The 18,165-nt window shown below is 43.0% G+C and overlaps 2 protein-coding genes across 8 annotated transcripts in view; one reads left to right on the forward strand and one right to left on the reverse strand.

Annotated features, from left to right (window-relative positions):
• Bruce (BIR repeat containing ubiquitin-conjugating enzyme) overlaps window positions 1-14,462 on the forward strand; it is a 54,180-nt gene extending 39,718 nt beyond the window's left edge. For all 3 annotated transcript variants that reach the window (XM_069504466.1, XM_069504467.1, XM_034977887.2), the window contains 18 exons: window positions 44-194; window positions 589-731; window positions 1,070-1,303; window positions 1,470-1,736; window positions 1,816-1,962; window positions 2,484-2,698; window positions 4,848-5,067; window positions 5,657-5,865; window positions 6,263-6,442; window positions 6,582-6,765; window positions 7,087-7,249; window positions 7,839-7,956; window positions 8,137-8,257; window positions 8,840-9,057; window positions 9,391-9,630; window positions 10,186-10,374; window positions 10,982-11,116; window positions 11,757-14,462. In XM_069504466.1, the coding sequence (XP_069360567.1) occupies window positions 44-194; window positions 589-731; window positions 1,070-1,303; window positions 1,470-1,736; window positions 1,816-1,962; window positions 2,484-2,698; window positions 4,848-5,067; window positions 5,657-5,865; window positions 6,263-6,442; window positions 6,582-6,765; window positions 7,087-7,249; window positions 7,839-7,956; window positions 8,137-8,257; window positions 8,840-9,057; window positions 9,391-9,630; window positions 10,186-10,374; window positions 10,982-11,116; window positions 11,757-11,993 (3,371 nt within the window). In that variant the 3' untranslated portion in view covers window positions 11,994-14,462. The remainder of the gene's footprint in view (window positions 1-43; window positions 195-588; window positions 732-1,069; window positions 1,304-1,469; window positions 1,737-1,815; window positions 1,963-2,483; window positions 2,699-4,847; window positions 5,068-5,656; window positions 5,866-6,262; window positions 6,443-6,581; window positions 6,766-7,086; window positions 7,250-7,838; window positions 7,957-8,136; window positions 8,258-8,839; window positions 9,058-9,390; window positions 9,631-10,185; window positions 10,375-10,981; window positions 11,117-11,756) is intronic.
• Window positions 14,463-17,574: 3,112 nt separating this feature from the next.
• Ppn (proteoglycan-like sulfated glycoprotein papilin) overlaps window positions 17,575-18,165 on the reverse strand; it is a 138,309-nt gene continuing 137,718 nt past the window's right edge. For all 5 annotated transcript variants that reach the window (XM_069504508.1, XM_069504505.1, XM_069504506.1 and 2 more), the window contains one exon: window positions 17,575-17,906. In XM_069504508.1, the coding sequence (XP_069360609.1) occupies window positions 17,816-17,906 (91 nt within the window). In that variant the 3' untranslated portion in view covers window positions 17,575-17,815. The remainder of the gene's footprint in view (window positions 17,907-18,165) is intronic.

The raw sequence follows: 18,165 nt of genomic DNA on the forward strand, positions 1-18,165 counted from the left end.
TCGATGAGTTACTGAAATATTAAGAGGCAATGAATGTGTACAGATTTGCCATCTATGAAGAGTATCTGCGACGTGGTGGAGTGGGCGCGTCTCGTATGTGCAGAGCGGCGCGTCAAGGAGTGGCTGGGCGGCGCGGGCGCGGTGTTCTGGCGCCCGCTGCTCCGGCTGCTGTGCCATCCGCGGCCTCAGCACAGGCAAGTCTTCATAAATAGTCATTGGCACAACAGATCTGCCTTCGATGAAGAGCCAGTCTGCCACTGCCGCGCAGCGACTTGTTGCTGTGCTCGTATGACGTTCCCTACATTTTCACAGTGTATTTGTCGCGACGCAAATACCGCGACACGCTTGACTTGAAAGTTCACATTTAAGCTAACGGCGCATGAAACGATACCCTGCCTAATCTGAACGTGTATGGATGATTGTTTTTTTTTTGTTGTATACCATTATAAAAAAAGAAAGACAACTAACATAAAATAGAAGTACAATTAGCGGCCTTATCTTATTTGGCGGCGGGTTTATCTAACCTAAATATTGAATTGCCGTGTTTTTTGTAATTGGCTGAACGCTTATGAGTTGTAATAATTGCAGTACATGGCAAGAGAGCGCCCAGTACGCCCAGCTGGAAGAGAACACGATACGGTTGTTTGCTGAACTGACGGTGTGCCATACTGCCAACCAGAAGCTATTCGCTTCTACACTACACAGTATTCTAGAGTCCATGCAATATACCGGTGAGTTAATTTTTTTTGACTTTTACATAATATTAATTATTTTCTAATTTTCTACTCGTAACAGGGTGCATTGGGGTATGTTACGTAAAGACAGAATCTTTCAAATAGTGTGTTTAATTTGGGTAAGTGTGCGTTTCCACTGAAGTAAATCTGAGTGGAGTCGTTCAGCTATTGTTTAGTCGTAGTGTCCACGCTTGCGTTCCAGCCTCGGCTTCAATCGAAACTCACATGAAACCCTAACATGAAATGCTAGTTGTGAGGAAAAATGTTATACTCTTCTCTAAGCCGCCTCATATGCCTGATATCATTACTTTTCTAAGGGTTATTGTTACGCACAGGTCCAGAAGGTCTATCTGGCTTCACACGGGCCCTCATCCTGCGACTAGTGTTGTCGGGCGAGCGCGCTACAGTCGCGCTGCGCTGGGCCGGCGGAGTCGGCGCGGCGGCGGGCACGGGCAGCCCAGCCCTCCCCCCGCACGCCGCCCCGCCCCACCCCGCCTCCGCACACCACACGCTGCACCTGCCCCTGCACACCACGGTGCGGGTGCTACTGCAGGAACATAGACCGCAAGGTATGTAATAGTGCAGAAGATGTATATTCCAGTCAGTATTTTGACAACATTTAATTAGATCATGTACCGCGAGAAAACATTCATAACTTTTTCTTGTTAAGATGCCTTGACCATTAATGAAAAACTAATCAATCAATCATTAACAACCAAATCCTTACTCCTCTAGTGCCATTGTTCGAAGAAGCATCCCGGTTGTGCGCCAGCAGCAGTTCAGGCTTCAACGGCGCGGGCAGTTCCGGCACCATGCTCCGCAGCGCGTCAGACCCCGCCATCCTCACAGTGGCAGAAGCGTGGGAGCTGTCCCTCGCCGCCGCCAGCGCGTCCAAGGACAAACGCGTCAAAGATGTGAAGAACAGCTCACTCAAACAGCAGGGCAACAAGAAGAGGCAGACCAAAACTAGCAACGACACCAATACACTATCCGTTAGTGATGGTAAGTGTTCCTACTTCAAAAAATAGATTTCATTTATGCCATATTAGTCGTTGTAGTCAACAAACTACAATTGTTTTAGACATCATCGAGTCAACGATAAGGGTGCAAGTAGACGGGTTGGAGGGCTTCATACCGCCCAGCACGACACTCGCACAGCTCACCGCTGCCGTGCCGCACGTGTTCGGCCCACATCTTACGCTCAATTTGCATCTCAATACCAGTGGGGGTATGTATGACGTCATTAACGATTTATGAGACTCAATAGGTCAACTGTTTAGAAGCGGACTAAATTCCGAAAGGTCGGCGGTTTAAACTCCACCCGTTGCACTATTGTCCTGACCACTCCTGGCACAAGCTTTACGCTTAGGGGAAAGGGGAATATCGTGATTAACGTGGCTAATATTCTTTAAAACAGAAAAACTGAAGTTCTGCCGCCGTACTGTGTCGATCGTAATTACCCCTGACTGGCTGGAACAGTTGCAGCAAGAATAACACATAATAAGCTAAAAACAACTAGCGATTTATTAGAATAGAATTGAAATATTTTTATTCAAATAAACTTTACAAGTACTTTTGAATCATCAAATGCTACCTTAGCAATGCTAACCAGTAACCTTAAAGTTTTATCCATTCCAAAATAACCCAACGCGCCTAAAAAAGTTTTCACTTCAATAATTGAACCAAGTAATAGGGCATGAGTAGCGCTGCCATTATTGTAGGGGTTGTAAGGTAGACAATGTTCACCAGACACATGGACGGGTCCGATGTGGGAGGGCGGCAGTGAGGCGGGCACGTCGAGCGGCACGTGCGCGGGCGGCACGGTACTGCGCGAGTTCGGCGCGTGCGGCGGCCTGGCGCTAGTGGCCGCGCGGTTACCGCGACCGCACGCCGCGCCCGCGCCTCCCCCTGCGCCCGCGCAGCATCACGACCTCGACTGGGTCAAGCTGGATGACGCTTATGAGGTTAGTGGTCGACAACGTTTATGAAAAGAAGCTCAATATGTTCTTTAAGTTATTTTCCTTCTTGTAGAATAGGTACACAAACTATACTGTGTCGGATAATTTCCTCCTAAATCTTTAAACTAGAATAGAATAGAATAGAATGTTTTTTAGAATATAATGTTTTTTTTATTCATGTAAACTTTTTAAAAGTGCTTATGAATAGTCAGGTTTAATTTACCACTGGTTCGGAATGCCGTTCCTACCGAGAAGAACCAGCAAGAAACTCGGCGGTTGCTCTTTTTAATTTTTCAATTTACAATGTTATTATACCGTACTATACAAGCCATTGCAGCCCCGTGCATTGCTGGAGCGAGTCAAATCCAAGCTTTTTTATCGTTTACATAGTCTGCGACTGTATAATATGCTTTTTTTAGGAGCATACTTTTAACACATTTTTTAAACTTGTGTAAAGGCAAGTCTAAAATTGCTTGTGGAATTTTATTATAAAATATTACACTCATTCCCACAAATGACTTTCGCACCTTCCAGAGGCGGAGCGCAGGAGTAGCTAGCTTATTTTTGTTTCTAGTTTGCCTATCATGGAGATCACTGATTTTTTTGTAACTGTGAATGTTTTGTCGTACAAAAATTATATTATTGTAAATAACTTATAAAAGAAAAAGGTGACTGTCTGACTGGTCTATCAACGCACAGCTGAAACTACTGGACGGATTGGGCTGAAATTTGGCATGCAAGATAGCTATTATGACGTAGGCATCCGCTAAGAAAGAATTTTTGAAAATTCAACCCCTAAATGGTTTGAAATTTATGTTGTCCACGCGGACGAAGTCGCGGGCATAGGCTAGTCTACACTAATATTATAAAGAGGAAAACTTTGTGTGTTTGTTTGTTTGTTTGTTTGTTTGTTTGTTTGTTTGTTTGTACTGAATAGGCTCAAAAACTACTGGACCGATTTTAAAAATTCTTTCACCATTCGAAAGCTACATTATCCACGAGTAACATAGGCTATATTTTATTTTGGAAAAAATAGGGTTCCGTAAGATATTTGGGTTTTTCGGACACAAGGTGTAAAAAATCAACCAGAAAAGTTACTTATTTTGCGTACGCTGCCTAAACTATAAAAGATAGAACCATAAAATGTTTTAATTAATTGTAGATCTTATAAATCTACACTAATATTATAAAGAGGAAAACTTTGTTTGTTTGTTTGTTTGTTTGTTTGTACTGTATAGGCTCAAAAACTACTGGACCGATTTTAAAAATTCTTTCACCATTCGAAAGCTACATTATCCACGAGTAACATAGGCTATATTTATATTTTATTTTGGAAAAAAAATAGGGTTCCGTAAGATATTTGGGTTTTTCGGACACAAGGTGTAAAAAATCAACCAGAAAAGTTACTTATTTTGCGTACGCTGCCTAAACTATAAAAGATAGAACCATAAAATGTTTTAATTAATTGTAGATCTTATAAATATCTACAAAAAAGTCCGCGACACACTATACCCATGTATGTCGAGTGAGGCACAGCAACCATTTTTTTATTTAAAAATCTTGAATTTTTTTTGGACTACATTTAAACGCGTTTATTTTACTCATGCTATTAATCCTTATCAAAATAAATGATTTCATCACTAAGAACAGTAAGAACAGTTTATGGAGATAATATTTGGTCTTTGAATGATTAAAATTGGACGTTTGGTTTTGAAGTTATGGCGAAATTAAAATATTACGATTTCTGCTGCACGGCCCGTTGCGAAGTGGGCGTCACCAAGGCGGGGGTGCGCGTGCGGGAGGGGAGTTTAGATCTATGAGTAAGGTACCCGCGCGGCTCAGTCGCGAGGTCGGCTCTCTATTTCGTGCGATTTTTTTTAGATTTCGTTCTTAAAACTACACCTACGCAAAAGTTCTTATGTATTTCAGGATTATTATGTATTTCAGGATTTTCGGAAATTCAACCCCCACCTCGATTTTCTAAATTCCACCCGAGCGAAGCCGGGGCGGGTCAGCTAGTACCAGAATAAAATAGAGCTCGTAAAGCCGTCGTTCTCATGCCTGATCTCTCTCCAGTCGTGCCGTGCCGCGTTAGATATAGTTGATCTGGAGATTGTGAAACAGGCCCTATAAGCCTACTGTATTTTTTGAGCAGGAGGTGGTAGAGATGGGTGTGACGTCAGCCGGCACGGTGGGTGGCAGCAGCGCGGGCAGCGAGGAGGCGAGCGGCTGCGCGGGCGTTCCAGCGCACGCTCTGCTGGCGCTGGCGCTGCTGTTGAAGCTGCCGGGCTACGCGGCCGCGCTGCTGGACGAAGGAGCACGCGCCGTGCATCTGTTGCGCCTGCTGCTTGGCGTGGCGCACGATGAGGATGGACGTGAGTTGTGGTTATCCCTACTTAAAGCCTTTTTTCTTACTGCATCGGATACATCTGAAAGTAGCCGTGGTACTATGTGTATGAGGGGTTTAATTTTCTGAAGCTGAGAAAATCTTATCTCTGTTTAGAGATAAGCATTTCCGATGTAACTTAATTTATTATTACTTTGTAACTACAATTTTTGGTACATGAATAATAAAAATAAAATAAAATAAAAATCTGCAATTTAGAGCTTTGTTCACGGACCGAATTAACCACTGTGTTTCTTGTTGAGCTGCAAACCGAGTCTGATCTGAATCCTCAAATAAAAATACGTAAAAAAAATCTGTAGAATACAGTTTAAAAATCCACATCTAGATTCGATCCGAGTTTTCTAGATATGAAATTCTTCGGATTCGGCAATCCAATGACCCAGTGCGTAAAAAGCCTTGTATTTTACCTTATGTAAAAGTCCTGATATCAGATGAAAGAGGAGAAAATGCTGAGTTCAGAAATATGAAATATACCAAGCGACAGAAAAACATTTTTTCTATACTTCAGCGTTTATTAAGAAGAGTTGTCGGGATTTAATTTTGAACTTTATTTACAGGTAACATAGTGGTGGGTGGCGGTGCCGGCGGCGGCAACACTGCGTCGCTGGGCACGCTGCCGTTCCGCGTGGTGGCGCAACTGCTGGAGGCCGCGCCTCGCGCCTCGCCCGCGGGCCGCTCGCTGCGCCTGGCACTTCTACAGCTGGGCGCTGTGCGGCTCGTGCTCGCCTGCCTCGCGGTGTTCACGCACCATCGACCCACTGCACAGGTACAATCTCTTTCGTCGGCATTGCTGAGGGTCGTGACCCCTTTTCATTAATCACTTAATGGTATTGGGATAATAGTGCGGTGGGGTTCTGCTCCTAAATCCTTCCGCATATAACTCTACTAAAAAAACGAGACTTCGACATTACCATTTTTACAGTCATTATATGGTGTTGATGATGATAACCGGGACCCAATAGGTTAGCGTGCTCCAGTTTTTTTTTTACTTTTGTGTGTCGCTGGTTTGGATACTCTTGAGCACTGAATTTTAACTAGTTTTGTAGGCTTTTGCACAGCTGGGTTTCTGTTTTATTTAATAATAATTTTTTATACTTGCTTTAAGATTTACTTATTGAATTTTAGAGTAATTTTGCTCAAGAAACTGATCTTAAACCAAACAGAACAGCCAGAATTCAAACGGTTCAAGCAAGGAGGGAAAAGAGGCGCGCGAGGAAAAAGCGCAGTTGTATTGGGCCAAGGGTACAGGGTTCGGCACCGGCTCCACGCAGCAGAGCTGGAACGTCGAACAGGCGCTGGTCAGGCAACGCATTGAGGAAGAACACGTCACAGTATTGCTGCAGGTATGTTTATGAAGAATGAATAGTTATATTCATGCAAAGAAAGGCAAGTGGAGAATTCTCTGCTAAAACTTCAGTCATTCATTTGCAGAACCCTTTTTTATCTCTGTTCACACTAAAACTTTGTGTATTTTGTACTCAGGTATTAGTATCGTATATGAACCCCGGTGAGAAATGGCCACCAGAAGAGGGCTCGCAGGAGGAGGGGGAGGAAGGCGAAGAAAGCGAAGAGGGTGACGCTCACGAACTACCTTCGGAGTTTATCGACCTGGTGGCCGCTAGCTCGCTTGTGCCCGCTATCTGCTCATACCTTAGGAACGACTCAGGTGGGTACTTGCAAGTGGCAAAATTATACGTAACGGGCAACGGCCGTTTCACAATATATGTGGTGCGACATCGCATCGTAAAATTCCACGCCATCGCACAACGCATCGTAGGAATTCAGGGAATTACACTTTTCCTGCCAAAACTTTCAGGGTTTGGTGGTTGACTTAGTCAGTCTGAGCCCAGCGTGCTTTGGAAACGATCTAAATTTACCGAACGTCACCTTGAGTTTAAAAGATACAAGGACTGTTATAGGATAATGTAACATATAGATTTGAATATCATAATCTTAAAAACTTTGACATTTTTGCGTGGACCCACAGTGCTGGACATGTCGAGGCACATCCCTCTGTACGTGTGCGTGCTGCGTGCAGTGCGAGCGTTGCGCGCGCTGCGGTGCCGCCGCCTGGCACCCTCGCTGCGCGCCCTGCCACGGCTGCTGGCCAGCATGAGTCGCACCACCAACTCCTACGCCACCAAGCTCAGGTACGTGTCTATTGGCGCGAGCAAGCCAACGCGTGTGCCAATGGTGTTGGCACATGCATTGGCAATCCTCAGATCATAAGTAACGCTGCTAAAGTGCGTCGTGTAAGTGCGTCATACATAGCTGTATGGAAGTCTAGATTAGGCTAGAGAAATTTTGTTGTGCAACTGTTTATCGTTTTTCTTATCTTTACTAAAAGCGTTGGTCAACAAACAAATTTTAGCATCCCGATTTATGTCATCTAATTCAAAGGTAAAGTTTCAATAGTACGTATAAACGCCATACTGCCTTTATGGAGCGTCATCCGTCATCAGTTTTCCCATCTACTGATAATTTGGGTACCTTTAAATCAAGAGTGAATAGGCATCTTCTAGGCAAGTGCGCTTCACTTGCCAGCATCTCTGATTGCAGCCAGGCGCTAGTCTATAAATTTTAAAAAACCTACGTTAGTATGACATTAGAATAACACGTGTTGTTTGTAGCAACCAAGCCTGTATATACAAAATTTGACTTGTATACGTTTACAGTTTCACACGCAGTACTCCCAAGAAAACAGTAATATGTAATAATGAAATAAATTTTCGCTTACAGAATGAGTAGAAAGAACATATTCGGAAAGATGACCTATAGCCAAAGATTTAGTACTTCAAGTACATCGGAACTGTCCGAAGAGGACGAGGGACTCGCGTTGCTCATTGCCGACATACAGGTAAATTATGATTATCAATTAGGACTCAAAGTGTGCTCTGAGGAGCTGTTTGACTTCATTACACCCTCCTTTTTGTACAACCACACCGCGCGCAATCAAGGGCTAACTTGTAATTGAATTTAAAAACGTATTCTGTGTATAAACGTTAAACTGTAACTAACTTGCATGGGCGTCCGGCAGGCGACGTCCGCGCTGATGTGCCGCGCGGAGGGCGAGGCGGAGGGCGGCGGCGTGGCGCGGCCGCTGCACGGCGCCACGCGCGAGGCGCGCTACATCGATCTCATGCGCACCATGCAGTTTGGTAAGTTCACCATAGCGACCAAACGCCAAAGATACTTGCGGAACAAACCGGTTCACGGTTGTGTCCTCCTTCTTCCTGTCCTTATCCCACGCTGTGTGGGATCGGCACAACATGTCTTCTTCCAGCCGCTTCTGTCATCCGTCAACGCGTTATCCATATATATTTTGAAAAAACAATCCAGGATAAAAGTAACCTATAACTATTTCCGGGATGCTATCTAATAATATCTCTATACCAGATAGATGATGCCCACCAATTTATGATTTTTTTTAATTCGACTGGGAATATGACGGACATAGGCCTCTAGGTAGTTTTCGTCTCGGAAATCAAAGAGTCCCCGGATTCAAGCTATCTCTCTACCAAACGTCCAAACTGGTTAAAAGATGATCTGTGAAAAGCTAGCAGACAGATAGACAGACACTTTCGCATTTTTATAATATTGGCTCATTTTTAAATAAAAGATGACAGACTTGTTTGATTTTATCAAAAAATTTAATCTCTTTATCGTTTTCGAGGGTTAGGGCCCTGATTACAAATAAAATACTAGATATTGTTGATACGATCGCTCCATAATATGTGCAGAAACGTTCGAGATGATGGCGGAGAGCGCGGACGGCGGGTTCCGGTTCACGGTGCCCTACCACTTCGAGGGCACGGTGCGCGCGGCCGGCGAGCGCGCCCACCCCGCGCGCATGAAGCGCCTCGCGCAGGAGGCCGCCACGCTGGCCACCAGCCTGCCGCTCTCCTACTCCTCCTCCGTGTTCGTGCGCACCGACACCGACCGCCTCGACGTCATGAAGGTGACTCACCCACACATTATCCACCAGCATACGGCGTACCCTCGGATCCACAGGCAAAACTGATCTCAGAGGGCGCTACGATAGTTCCGGCCAATGTCAAAATCAACATTATTTGCACAGTGCGACAAGGGTATCTTGGCGCATGGCGAAAATCGGAACTAACGTTCCTTTGTCTAAATTTTTTACTCAGTCTACAGTTTGGCCGGTTCTCTTATGCGCCACCTGTTGGGATAAATTGGCAGTTTGTATCCCCATTCAATCCAATAATTATCAGTCTGTACTATAGATATAAGGCTGGTTTAACCTTAACCCAAATATGTTTGTGTTGTGCAGGTGCTGATCACGGGCCCGTCGGACACGCCGTACGCGAACGGCTGCTTCATCCTGGACGTGTACTTCCCGGCGGAGTACCCCGCCGTGCCCATGCTCATCAACCTGGAGACCACGGGCCGCCACTCCGTGCGCTTCAACCCCAACCTGTACAACGACGGCAAGGTGTGCCTGTCCGTGCTCAACACGTGGCACGGCCGCCCCGAGGAGAAGTGGAACGCGCACACCTCCAGCTTCCTGCAGGTGAGCTGTCGTTGGCTCAAGGGGATGTGTGTAACGCACTGCAACGCTTCAGCAAACTTTGAATTTCTGTTTTTTTTTTTCCATGATTTAGGGGTTAATCTCGTATAGTGTCCGATCGACCCTTCGGCTTCGGCCAAAGCGTCGAAATTGAATGAACTGTTAAATTCGCATGTTCATAATAGCGATTCGCACTGCCAAAGCACAATGGAAGGAGCGATGCGCAAGGGACTGTTCATTGGTTGTAATCTTCTTCTTAATATATAAAACGAAAAGGTGACTGACTGACTGACTGACTGACCTATCAACGCCCAGCTTAAATCACTGGACGGATCAGGCTGAAATTTGGTATGCAGACAGCTATTATGTCGTAGGCATCCGCCAAGAAATGATTTTTAAAATTCAACCCCTAAGGGAGTGAAGTAGGGGTTTGAAATTTGTGTAGTCCACGCGGACGAAGTCGCGAGCATAAGCTAGTGTTTGACGTAGGAGTAATCGAGCTACCTTCTGATCTTACTTTTAAGTGCGAAATGCTTGAAAGGCCACTGTTGTACACAGGTGCTAGTGTCGATCCAGTCGCTGATCCTCGTGCCGGAGCCGTACTTCAACGAGCCGGGCTACGAGCGCAGCCGCGGCACGCGCGTGGGCAACAGCGCCAGTCTGGAGTACAACTCCAACATCTACCAGGCGTGCGTGCGCTGGGCCATGCTCGACCACCTGCGTTCACCCGAGTCCTGCTTCAAGGAGGTACGCCCCTATAGTGCCACTACTACAGCACCACTGCCTCAACCTGAGACGACACGTCGTGCCATTTTTGCCACGTCATAATTTTGCGGTTTTTGCCACGCTCAAAAAGCCTCCAGTCCAAGCTGGGGTAGTGTGGTTGCTGCTCGATTTCTACGCTTTATAGTAAATAGCTTGGTGGTACGGACTTGTCTGTGGAGTAATGAATTTAGCCACGGTCGGAGGTTCTACCAAACCAGACTTGAGACAATTTTTATTATTATTAGTCAATCGGCCTTGGTTTCGCTCGAGTGGAGTTTTGGAAAATCGGTAAGGGGGTGGAATATCTCAAAATCCTAAAACACGTTTTACATCATCTTTAACCGAAAACACAAATACCAAATTTATGAATATAACTCTTTTATTCATACTGTCATTAAATATTTAATTCCCTTGGTGTCAACTTCAGAAAAAGATCCTACTATCATTTCAAGCCTATAACCCGACTTGTTTGGGTTAGGTTATCTTTTGATAGATCAGCCAGTCGGGGCAAGTCTTTTTTTATATGTAAAGATGAATTCAAAATTGGAATTTAAACCGATCCATATTATAAAACTGAATGTCGTACCAGGTGATCCAAACGCACTTTTGGATGAAGCGCAACGAAATAATGCAGACTGTTGCGAACTGGATCACGGAGCTGGAGGGGCAGACGGGCGACGAGCGCACGCAGCGCAGCATACAACTCAACCTCATGGCGCTCAAGGTACTTATAATGCGGAAACTGACTCCTCACTCGCCATTTTAACTCTATGGGTAAACTGTCATGTCAATAGTACGATTCACCTTTAACATAAGGACTAAAGTCGTATTTTTAACATGAAATTTGACACGAATAGTTAAAATGACGCGTGAGGAGTAATTCTTTATGGATTATACTTGCTTACTGAAATGTGGAAGTCAAATATCAAACGTAGTTGCTTATTAGAATCCCTTATTTCTTATTCGTTTTTTCTCCTTCTAACTGACAATCTAGTTTCTTATCGCAAGCTGTGGCAATGACTAAGTGGGTCCACAATACAGCAATAATATGTATTACTTTTTGTCGTTTATTTAAGAGTGATGTCTATTTAAATATAAAAATGGGTCTACAGATCAGTTTGATATTTTCTTAAAAATACGAAGATTCTTTACGGACCATTCTATTGACTGGGCAGCACGTATTGTGTATCACTAAGCGAAAGTCGAGAGAGAAACAACAAAAAAGTAAAAGAGATAGATAATCACGTATAACAATACGCGATACAATACAAAAAGATGTACTTTGTGATGTCTCATGAGTGAGCGAGACAGTACAGCTTCGCTTTCCTTTGGCGCCACACGACCTAACAGCTTTGTTGTTGCAGCGGCATTACGTGAAACTGCAAGAGGAGCTGGCCAAACTGCCCGTGCCGCCCGGCCTAGAGGACCTGGACGAGCCCTTCCAGCTGCCCGCCGTGCCCGAGCCGTCCCCCGCGCCCGCGCCCCCCGTCCCCCTCACACCACTCCCGCCCGCGCCATCCACGCCCGCGCCGCCGCCGCTGCCGCCTTCGGACGAAATCGACCACGACATGGAGAAGATCGTCGCGCAGGTGCTCGACTGAGCCGCGCCCGCACCCGTGGAGCGCACGATACCTCCCGCGGACGCTACACTCGACCCGTTGCTGCGCGGGACTCGGACCACGTGAGACAAGCTTTCCGTGCCGTTCCGTAGTTTTGTACAGTTATCGTCAACCGATAGACGTCCACTACCGGACATGATAGGTCTTTTGTAGGCAATTTCACACCTGTATTCTACCGGCTGCTTGAGACTCGTTTGATGTCTGAATATCTAGTGAGGGACTGCTGACGCACCACTTTGTGGTGCAAATTGGCTTTCCATCACCTTGGAACCCAATGTTTATCGGTTCCTCGAACTCTTAATTAGTATTTACAGTTGGTATTACGAAAAAAGAACTTATCTTGAACCTGCGCAGTGGGTGATTTATCGATTTGGTAGTATGAAGTGAAACGCGACGGCGGGCTGTTTCTGTGCAGTATGATTTACATAGTAGCTATGCGCAGAGATCCCTTCCACTGTCGTTCAGAACTCTTTTTACCTGGCACCAACTGTACGTGTAACTCTTGTACGAATCGTTCGAATCGATGATCCAGACGTGTGTACCGCGCGTTAGCTGATATCAGACTGTCCATTCGAGTCAATGTTTTACTCGAATAATTGTTTCATTTTGTTTTCATTCGACACAGACAAATTGACGGAAATGAACGTTCATCCGATCTTTTTTTCGAACAGTTGTGTACCTCGGAGTTCGATTTGTTATCACTTGATCTAAGAACTGACAACAGAGAAGCAAAGGAATCCCAAAAACAGAAGCGTGTTTCGTTCGTTCGATTTGAGTACTATTGCCGCATACATGGACAATACATTTCATGTCCTTCCGCTACGGGACGCGAGCTAAAATGGCCGAGTTCAAGTGAACGTTCTCTCTGTGTGCAGATTTTTCGTAAGTGAAAGATGCAAATGCCGAAATCCGACATCGTTGGATCGGTACACTAATGAATGTATTCGTCACTTTTGATCTATTTTGTTTTCAGATGTTTTATTTCAAGTGAAAAACATAAATTTAAAAAAAAAACTATCGGTTTGATATCACCTTCACACCGCGAATTGGACGCGTTGCGTGCGGATGACGACGCATTTATCCCTGCGTAAACTTAGACTCGAGACGCGTTTGCGTATTTCGTATTTATTAACCGCGCGCGCGTTAAATAGTTTATTTGTAACAGGATTTCCGTTTTTTTATAAATATTTTTATAAGATGTATACATAGTTTAGTGGACCTTGTTTAGTTTAACGTATTGTGATACTATAAGGGGCTCGCGACCCAGTAAGGTAGATAAGATGTAATATCTGCGGGACGTTGTACAGTAGCTCCGGTAGTCTCCGGCACGTTGTACAGTAGCTCCGGTAGTCTCCGGCACGTTGTACAGTAGCTCCGGTAGTCTCCAGCACGCAGCGTCGAGGGAAGGTCGGTGGACATGTTCGCCCGAGCGACCGCGGCCGACGGACGTCAGTTTTTGCATTTCACGAAGACGAAGTGGCTCATGCTTGTGTTTTTGTCGTATCGGTATAAGTAAGGTACTCTAAATGTGTGCGTTTGCGAGCGCTTTCTCGCTACAGATTGGTCCAACATGCACGCACACTTACGCAATGCCCATGTATACGCTGTGAGCACAAGTAAAGTTCACTCGTCTTCGTGCATTGCAAGAACTGTGCCGTCCCTCCGTCGCGCGGCTTCGCCCGAGCGGCGCTTTTTAACTGTATCTATATTAAATTATAATTTGATGTATATAAATTTTTATTGCCTTTTAATTTTTGTATTTAAGAAATTTTATTATATAATGCGTACCAAATGAGTTTTTACGCGCCATTTTAACTTTATATGGCAATTGGGGCCGATTCAACACAACTTGTACACAATCTCTAAACTTAACTAAAATGACACATCTAAATCTATTGCTATCCCTGTCATAATATTGCTTGCGAAAAAGGATAGCACTAGATTTAGACCTGTTAATTTAGTTTAGTTAAGAGATCGTGTGCAAAAGAATCTGCCCAATTGTCATGTCAAAAGTACCTATTTTAAAGGTGAACCGTACTTTTGACATGACAGTTGACCAATAGAGTTAAAATGGCGCGTGTGAACTCTTTTTGTACGGACTATACATACGTATCGCGATATACTCCTTTTAGGGCACTCCCGCATCGCGCGATGGAGTTAATAAAATATATAAATTAGTACAGTAGTAAATTATGTGCAGGCCTAGCCGATACAGAAAATTTTGTAAAGCCGACTATACAGACCGGTTTCGTTTTTGACTGACGCGGTGCACTCGCACATCCTGATATCGACGGACGAAATTTCAAAATGTACATAAATATATAAAGTCAACATTAGCTCACCCACTGTCTCACTGTACTGTAATAATTAATGTCGGGTAAGTAGGACGTTTACTTTGTTATATACATGACTGTGAATTTCGGGATGTAAATAAAAATTTATGTTATTGCATTTTTTTTGTTTTATTTTCTTCCATCCACTGTTCAAGTTGGTACGAATTGCAAAACAAGTATAGTATGCGACAGGACGAGATGACAATCGGGGAGGGGACACCCCGCACGCCCGGTACGAGTGAGCGCTGGTGACGTGCGAGGCCCCCACCTCATACCCCGATTGCAATCTCAACCAGTCGCGGACTATATCGAAATTGTAAATAAGGAACCTGCGCTACACGTTTATCCATGTTTTTGCGACTGCAAAGTATTGCTTCAACATGTTTTAGTAATTCAATTCGATTGGTCACTAAGTACACCAAAGTTGTGCGTCAGTTCCAGTTTCTGCTTTTCTTGCTGCTTCGCGTGTTGGCGATTGTAACGTTTGAGTGAGGTTTGCCAAATCGCTGCGACTGGCATTCCAGAGCATTCGCTGGTTTAGCTTGCGATACCAAAGGGCTTCCGAGACGGTCAAGCACCTAGTTTTGTTTTGCTTGAGCAAACGGCACTTTTTTCATATCTCGAACACGTAAATGCTTGGACTCAAGCAAAGATCTACGTGCTTGACCGTCTCGGAAGCCCTAAACAAAATATAAATGCGGAGGTTACGGCGATAGGCCGGGATCAGAAGTTATCTAACATTCAGCACTGTTTCTATGCCACATTAGGTATATGCGAATTATTTTTAACAGACTTCCAAAAAGGAGGAGGTTCTCAATTAGTCGGAATCTTTGTTTTCATTCTAATACACCTAAGTACGTAAGGTTTTTTTTGCACTGCATTCGATCCGAAACTGATCTGAAATTTTCGATCCGAAGTAGCCGTACTTTTATGAGCGAAATATACTTCGGACTTGGTTCACGAGCCAAATTAAGTTGGGTACTTAATTATGCAAGCTTGAGCACTTATGCGGGCGGTGGTGGCTGGAGTATGCGCAAGCAGCAACAATTGAAAGGGATGCAGCGTTAAATGGACATCCGAATTCGATCCGAGTTTTTAGAATTGAATTGGTTCGGATTGGGATTGGATGAAGTGCGAAAAGAGCCTTAAATGAAGAGACAAGTAAAGTTTGGTACAGGGGGCAATCTTCGGACCCAATGAGCCGATTCTGAAAATTCTTTCACTGTTTGATAAGGTAGAGGCTATAGCTATATTATCCCCGTGTGCTATTAAAGTTTATGACATAAATTATCGTGAAAAAGCTAGTAGGTAATGTGTATCTAAAGGGCAAAGATAATAAAATACTATGATTTATATTCACTAAATTTTATTGTAGGTATATTTACATGGTCCATTTAAAATTCACATACACTAATAAAATTATTATGACTCACAATAATTATTCTTACTCGTAACACAAGTACCTAATATTATGTTCAGAATTATAAATTAGTTTATACTTATGTAATTTTCAAAAATTTCGCTAGACTTTACTTTTTATTATAATTAAGTATTATAATCTATTTTGTTAATAAAATGGGCGTAGCCAGTTTATTATAATGGGGTGGATGGATAGAGGTACCTACTTCAGTAAAAAATATTTTAGTAAGTAAGTAACTAACCTTTAATAAAATTATTAGATTTTTTTTATTCTTTAGCAAAGCAAGGACAAAAACATGTTTTTTGTTTAATTTATAACTATTTAGAGTTAAGTAAATCAATTTACAATAATTCAAAAAAGACACACGTAGCGTTAGATCAAAATTCTCCTTTTCTGGACCTAGGATCTAAATTTCAGACATTCCAGCAATCTGTTAAAGCTTCGTTCGGATAATGGTAAAATAAGCACTGAGCCAGAGTTAGCCTCTGAAACCTTAGATTGGCTACGTCCATTCTAATTCAAATACTTAGCAGTTAAAATTCAAACCTGTATTATTTATTTTCATAAACTGGTTCTTCAATTTACCAATTGAAACTTTGAATAATTCACAAATAGAAAAACAATATCTCAAAATATTGCTTTAAGGTGGGTATATGTAAGAGTATTTTTCCCGTTATGAAAAGCCTCTATAAGTGAACTAGACAACTCTTTAATATAACATCTATATTAAATCATATACTAATTTCCATCACAGATGGAACTATTTGTGACAGTATTTATTTACACATAATTCTATCTAGGTAGACTGAGGTACGAAGTACCTAACTATTTTAGTCTACCGGTACCTACACACAGTTCTCGTTTTTTTTTTTTAAATAACTTTAATATTGCAATCTTCATTTTATGGCACCATAGTAGTTTACATTTTTTAATATAAACGGTGAGAAATAATTTACTTATGAGTATCATTAACAGTATAATCCATTCAATGAGATTCATTTGAGTATCTTTTTGAGTGCATTATTAAATGAAACGGGGGAGGGGGGGGGGGGAGGTCGGTAATAATTATAAATAATAAATAATTGTTGCACTCACAATCAGACTCTCTTCAATATAGTCAAATCAATTCTAATTGGTAGGTTTGTGAAGTTTAATTAGTATGCGAAGTTCATAGGTGTACATAAATCTAATGGATTATTGCAAATAATAAAGTAGGTAGTCTTAAAACTACTATTGAAGGCGATCGTGATTGCTAGTGCGTTTCTTTTTAAGTTTACCCACCCTCCTCCTTGCCAGCCTATTGCGTAGGTATGCTAGTGGACATGTAGCAAAGTTCAGACAAAATCCTAACTTGACATTGTTTGCTACTAACTTCAGAGACAAAGATAAAAAGCTATATAAGCACTATGCACCCAGAGGTACCTACCCGATATAGTGATGGTATGGGCACATCTTGAATAGGTCTACTACCTACATATTATACCTATTTACTAAATTATTTAAGAAGTAGGATAGTGGCCCCGATTCTCTAGTCTCTGTCTAAACTAAATTTAGAGTATCTGCATCCCTTTCTTTTTACTAATGCTAAAAAAGGAACGGAACATGACTTTCACATTTAAAGACTCTAATTTTAGTGCACAATACAAATTTAAACAGTAGGTTCGCGAGTGCGTGCTAAAATCACGGGTTTTACCATCTAAAAATTAAATTTAGAAATGTCAAACTGCTTCTGTCCTTTTCATATTACAATAGTAAGAAGAGGGTGCGAATACTCTAAAATTAGGTTGTGCTTAGAATCGGTGCCATTGTGTTTAGTATGAATATGACGAGAGGTATTATGCTGAACTATAAACCTACTCTGGGAAGGTGTCATAACTCACAATATTATGTAGGTAGGTAAGGGAAAAAAATTTAGCCTGTGACATTGGTGAATAAATAAGTAGGTAGGTATAGGTATACCTACGCAATACGCCGTCATAAGTTAGTACTTGTGCTGGTTCTCGTATTTATACAATAAATAGTCACTCGGTGAAAATAATTCGAAGTGGTAACTACTTCCTTCGCCACGCCATGTCGGCCTGCATCAGCTCCAGTTCGCTGGGGTCGAGCTGGCCGGCCTCCACGCAGGACTTGCAGCAGAATCTACAACAGATAGAAATAAAACTTTTTTTATTGGGTCATAAACATTATTGGAAACCAATCTGTTCCTCAAGATAGATAAGTGCCTACATCTATCTTGAGTTGACATCCGTATTATGTGAGACTTCAGAAGAGATTCATCCACTCGCATACAACGGTTTCGCTCAACATGTTCACTAGGGTATGGAACACTTTCGCCGTCTGCGGCCGTTACCTGCCACGTAGATTTAGGTAGGTAACTAGAATAGGTACCTTCAAGGTA

Source organism: Maniola hyperantus, chromosome 18 (assembly GCF_902806685.2).
Source record: "Maniola hyperantus chromosome 18, iAphHyp1.2, whole genome shotgun sequence".
Taxonomy (NCBI): Eukaryota; Metazoa; Arthropoda; class Insecta; order Lepidoptera; family Nymphalidae; genus Maniola; species Maniola hyperantus.